We start from the raw sequence: 6,000 nt of genomic DNA, 5'->3' as shown, positions 1-6,000 counted from the left end.
GAAGACTATGGCACTCCAAAACATTGTCAAACAAGTGTGCTGTGTGCTGTGTAGTCTCTCTTCAGGTGTGTGTGTGTTATTGCGTCACAAGGAAGTGGAGTTCTTGATAAGTAGATGAAGACAGGTATTTATTTTTGTTACTGTCACGTTCGTCATAATGATGAGACCAAGGCGCAGCGTGATTTGAATACATTCTTCTTTAATAAACACTAAACTAACAAAACAACAAATAAACTATTTAAACCGAGTGCTGAAATGCAACTACACATAGACAATAACCCACAAAACCTAAATGGAAAATGTCAACCTAAATAGGATCCCCAATCAGAGACAACGATAAAAAGCTGTCTCTGATTGGGAACCAATTCAGGCCACCATAGACCTATAATAAACCTAGACTAACAAACACCCCTAGATATACAAAAACCCCTAGACAGGTCAAACAAGCATACCCACCCTCGTCACACCCTGACCTGACTAAAATAATACCTAAAACATAGAAACCTAAGGTCAGGGCGTGACAGTTACCATGACGTGGGACCTGATATATATGGTCTCTGTGTGCCAAGCTCTGATTCACACTCAGTTGTATATCACGTCCTTGAAACAGTTCAATTCAACACTCGTCGAGCTGAAGTTAAATCAACCTGGTAAGCCATGGTTTATCTTTTCATGAACTACTTACACTACTAACTATTTAACAAGCCTATGTTAATAACACTAACAAATAATTGTCCATCACTAGTGAATGGAGGGAAGTGTTGCAGGAGAAAATGGTAGGATGATGATTTACTGGGAAAGATGGGTTGATCTGTGACTGTCTGAAGATTGGAATTAATGAGTGTTGGAATAAATACATAGACACATGAACAGTATGAATGTTTAAGCTCCTCCGATCAGGGTGAGATTGTGTGTTTAGTTATATGTTTTGGTTTCACGGTCTGAGAGGTGTGTGTGCTGGTCGTGGTGTTTATGGTATCAGGAATCAAGGTAAAACCCAAGTGCAGACGGTGTGAAGTAACAATGTTTATCGTAACACAGGGACAGGCAAACGACAGGTCAAGGCAGGCAGGGGTCGATAATCCAGGGCAGGAGCAAAGTACAGGACGGCAGGCAGGCTCAGAGTCAGGGACAGGCAGGCTCAGAGTCAGGGACAGGCAGGCTCAGAGTCAGGGACAGGCAGGCTCAGAGTCAGGGACAGGCAGGCTCAGAGTCAGGGACAGGCAGGCCTCAGGTCAGAGACAGGCAGGCTCAGAGTCAGGGCAGGCAGGCTCAGAGTCAGGGACAAGGCAGGCTCAGAGTCAGGGACAGGCAGGCTCAGAGTCAGGGGACAGGCAAGGCTGCAGCAGTCAGGGGCAGGCAGGCTCAGAGTCAGGGACGGGCGGGTACAGGTTCAGGAAAGGCAAGGGTCAAAAACCAGGAGGATGAGAAAAAGAGAGACTAGGAAAAGACAGGCGCTGACAGGACAAACGATGGTAAGCTTGAACAAACAAGACGAACTGGCACAGACAGACAGAAAAAACACGGTATAAATACACAAGGGATAATGGGGAAGACGAGCACAACCTGGAGGGGGTGGAGACAAGCACAAGACAGTTGAAACTAATCAGGGCGTGACATATGGGTGCGCTCGCTTCCATACCAGCCTGGGCATCAGGCAGGGCTTGGTCCTTCCCGCCCTGGAAAATCCCTGTGGGCAGGGACTTCGCCATCCCGGCATCTTAGGCAGGTGGGGACGAGTGCTCCCACTGATTCGAGCACCCATTCACATTGTCTTTGGAATTTATTTTTTGTTGTTTTAATAGCAATAATAATAATTGTCCTCAGTAACATTAGAAATTAGGGTTTAAGACGTCATGCTAGAGATAGATATAAAAAGCCTAATACATAATTTGGCACCAAACATCACCTGAATACTTGTCTTTCTTTTGGTGAAGTTCTGTTGAACAAGACTGGATATTAGTTTCAATATCTTCTAACATGGAGGCTCATGTATGCTCTTACATTAAGATCATTCCAGGGGTTTTCCCCTACCTTTATTTGTTAACATTGTAGATTTGTTATTTAAACTTAATTCTTATTACAGTGTAATTATGACTAGTTATATAGTTGTTACTGCTGTTAAACTTTCTGTCTAAACAAGAGACTTTAATGACAAAAGGTCAGAGTTTATATTTCCACAGGTGTTTGAGTTCCATTGTCTGTACTGACCGGGCAACTGTTCATTACCTATTTACTGTATGTTTGTAGTTACAAAATGGCTATAATATCATTAGAAATATTTAATTTATGGATGTGTCTTTGTAAATGGATTTATTTATCCTGTTTTTTCTATCTCCTAACTCTTGTTCTCTCTATCTCTCCTCTCTCTCTCTCTCTCTCCTCTCTCTCTCTCTCTCTCTCTCTCTCTCTCTCTCTCACTCTCTCTCTCGCGCACACACACACACACACACACACACACACACACACACACACACACCCACACACACACACACACACACACACACACACACACACACACACACACACACAACACACAACACACACACACACACACAACACACAACCACACACACCCACACACACACACACCTCTGCTATCAGAGAAATGGTGGGTTTTCTCTGCCTTCTCCTCTCTCTGCTGCTCTACAAGTGGAGGGTTTCAGTGGGGGAGGATCTTCCATTGCTTCTCAGTGTGGCTCAATGCTACTGGTAATAGTTTTCATGGCAAGCACAGGGCAGAGCTCTTCCTCACCATACACTGTCACTGTCAACCAGACCACCTACCAGCCAGGAGACACCATCCAAGGTGAGTCACCAAGTGTAGAAGCACACTATTAGGCTTACCCGATCCATACTGTATTGGCTCAGATGAAGGAACGGAGTGGGAACAGTAATCTGTCTGGACATTTCTAATACACAACCCATTTCATTCCTTGAGGCACCTGCAAAAAATGTTAATTTTGTGAGAATTTAAATAAACATTTTAACAGGGCTTATTGTGTTACTTTTTGTTATTACGTTTATTTTTTAGTCTACTTGTTAAATATTTTCTTCTTCTTGAACTGCATTGTTGGTTAAGGGCTTGTAAGTAAGCATGTCACGGTAAAGTCTACACTTGTTGTATTCGGCACATGTCACAAATAAAGTTTGATTTTATTTGAGATAGCCCATTTTACCAGAATTGACCTTTGGCAGTCCATCCCTGCTCAGACATGAACTTTTCACATAGGATATTTCAGCACAGTTAACGTGACAATGCAAGATTGCTAAGAGGCAGGGAATCATGACTTAGTCCAAAGACATGTCATCCAGCGTTTTAGCACTCAATATCTCTTTCTTTCTCCTTCTCTCTCCCTTTTTAAAATTTCTCTCTCCCTTTTCTCATTTCTCCCTCTCTCTCTTTCTCAGTGACTCTGTCAGGAACCATCACCTATAAAGGGTTTCTTCTGGAGGCCCATGAGGAAGGACAGAACACCGCTGTGGGAACGTTCTCTCTCGGCAGTGGGACTGGGATCGTTCTTGTGCCTTGCAATGGGATCGCAGTGAGTTACTGTTAGGGTTGTAAAATTCCTGAAACTTTCCCAGTTGGAGGATTCCCACCCTGCTCCTACCCTCCTGAATCATGAGATCCTCCAACTGGGATTTCTGGAAAACCTGGGACATTTTCAGAGAGTTTATGGAAATTTGCAACCCTAGTTACAATACAGCACAGGACATTCTGGCCATAGTTGTCACGTTCCTGACCTTATTTCCTTTGTTTAGTCTTTGTTAGTTGGTCAGGACGTGAGCTGGGTGGGCATTCTATGTTTTGTGTTTCTATGTTCGGTTTGTTGTTTGGCCTAATATGGTTCTCAATCAGAGGCAGGTTTGTCATTGTTTTTCATTGTCTCTGATTGGGAACCATATTAAGGTAGCCTGTTTTCACTGTTTGTTTGTGGGTGATTGTTCCTGTTCGTGTGTTCCTGTTTTTTTTTCTGTATTCACTAGTTCGGGACTGTAGCGTCGTTGGTTTTTCGTCTGTTTATAGTTTTTGTTAAATTATGGATACGACCCACGCTGCGCTTTGGTTCTCCTCTCTTCCACAATACGACGATCGTTACAGAATCACCCACCACAAAAGGACCAAGCATCGTGGTAACAGGCAGCGGCAGCAAGAGCAGCGCAAGAGGGAGGAATGGACATGGGAAGACGTTTTGGAAGGCAAGGGTTGCTACACATGGGAGGAGATCCTGGCTGGAAGGGATCGCCTCCCATGGAAACAGGTGGGGCAGCTAGAAGAGCAGAGGCAGCCGGGGAGAGGAGCCAGCGATATGAGGAGGCAGCACGGCAGCACGGCAGCGCGACAGGTACGAGAGGCAGCCGGAGAGAAGGAGCCAGCGATATGAGGAGGCAGCACGGCAGCGCGACAGGTACGAGAGGCAGCCGGGGGAGGGCCAGCGATATGAGGAGGCAGCACGGCAGCGCGACAGGTACGAGAGGCGCCCCCAAATTTTTTTGGGGGCGCACACGGGGAGTGTTGCTAAGCCAGGTAGCAGACCTGAGCTCACTCCTCGTGCTTATTATAAGCAGCGCGTTACTGGTCAGGCACCATGTTATGCGGTTAGCGCACGGTGTCGCCAGTACGTGCCCATAGCCCGGTGCGCTATAGGGCAGCCCCCCGAAAGTGTCATGCGAGTGTGGGCATCCAGCCAGGGCGTATTGTGCCTGCTCAGCGTGTCTGGTCTCCGGTACGTCGTTTCGGTCCAGGGTATCCTGCGCCGGCTCTGCGTGCTGTGTCTCCGGGGCGCTGGGAAGGTGCAGTGCGTCCTATGCCTGCGCTCCGCTCGTACCGGGCAAATGTGGGAGTGAGCCTAAGGGAGAGCTGCGCGTAGTAGGCACTAGATCTCCAGTGCTCACCCACAGCCCGGTTCAACCTGTGCCTGCACTCTGGAGGGTCCGGGCTAGAGTAGTTATCCAGCCTGGGGGAGTGGTGCCAAGACTGCGCACCAGAGCTCCAGTGCTCCCCCACAGCCCGGTCCTTCAGGTGCCACCTGCTAACACAAGCCTCCTGTAGGTCTCCCCAGCCTGGTGGGTCCTGTGGCAGCCCCACGCACCAGGCTGTCTCTCCGTCTCCTCCCTACAGGTGTGCCCGTCTGCCCAGCGCTGCCCGTCTGCCCAGCGCCGCCAGCGCTGCCCGTCTGCCCAGCGCCACCTGCGCTGCCGTCTGCCCAGCGCCGCCTGCGCTGCCCGTCTGCCCAGCGCCGTCTGAGCTGTCCGTCTGCCCAGCGCCGCCTGCGCCGTCCTCTGCCTAACGCCGTCAGAGCCGCCCGTCTGCCCAGCGCCGTCAGAGCCCCGCCGTCTGCCCAGCGCCGTCAAGCCGCCCGTCTGCCCAGCCCGCTCAGAGCCGCCCGTCTGTCTTGAGCCGTCAGAGCCGCCCGTCTGTCCTGAGCCGTCCGTCTGTCCTGAGCCGTCAGAGCCGCCCGTCTGTCCTGAGCCGCCAGAGCCGCCCGCCAGTCAGGAGCCGCCAGAGCCCGCCGCAGTCAGGAGCTGCCAGAGCCGCCCGCCAGTCAGGAGCTGCCAGAGCCACCCGCCAGTCAGGAGCCGTCAGGAGCCGCCAGAGCCGCCCGCCAGTCAGGAGCCGTCAGGACCGCCAGAGCCGCCCGCCAGTCAGGAGCCGTCAGGAGCCGCCAGAGCCGCCCGCCAGTCAGGAGCCGCCAGAGCCCCCGCCAGTCAGGAGCCCGCAGAGCCGCCGCCAGTCAGGAGCCGCCAGAGCCGCCCACCAGTCAGGAGCCGCCAGAGCCGCCCGCCAGTCAGGAGCCGCAAGAGCCGCCCGCCAGTCAGGAGCCGCTAGAGCCGCCCGCCAGTCAGGAAACGCCAGGCCGCCCGCCAGTCAGGTCCGGCCAGAGCCGTCCGCCAGCCAGGAACGGCCAGAGCCGTACGCCAGCCAGGACCGGCCAGAGCCGTCCGCCAGCCAGGACCGGCGGAGCCGTCAGTCAGCCAGGACCGGCCAGAGTCGTC

The 6,000-nt window shown here is 51.2% G+C and overlaps 1 protein-coding gene across 3 annotated transcripts in view; it reads left to right on the top strand.

Annotated features, from left to right (window-relative positions):
• Window positions 1–587: 587 nt before the first annotated feature.
• Window positions 588–6,000, top strand: part of LOC111960381 (uncharacterized) — a 42,092-nt gene continuing 36,679 nt past the window's right edge. For 2 of the 3 annotated variants that reach the window (XM_070442772.1, XM_070442771.1), the window contains exons 1-3: window positions 588–650; window positions 2,605–2,809; window positions 3,412–3,545. In XM_070442772.1, coding sequence (XP_070298873.1) covers window positions 2,704–2,809; window positions 3,412–3,545 — 240 coding nt within the window. In that variant the 5' untranslated portion in view covers window positions 588–650; window positions 2,605–2,703. Of the gene's footprint in view, window positions 651–2,604; window positions 2,810–3,411; window positions 3,546–6,000 lie in introns of those variants that run through there. The other variant, XM_070442773.1, reaches the window with a different exon arrangement.

Source organism: Salvelinus sp. IW2-2015, unplaced genomic scaffold (assembly GCF_002910315.2).
Source record: "Salvelinus sp. IW2-2015 unplaced genomic scaffold, ASM291031v2 Un_scaffold16612, whole genome shotgun sequence".
NCBI classification, from domain to species: Eukaryota; Metazoa; Chordata; class Actinopteri; order Salmoniformes; family Salmonidae; genus Salvelinus; species Salvelinus sp. IW2-2015.
This window is presented reverse-complemented; position numbering and strand designations above follow the sequence as displayed.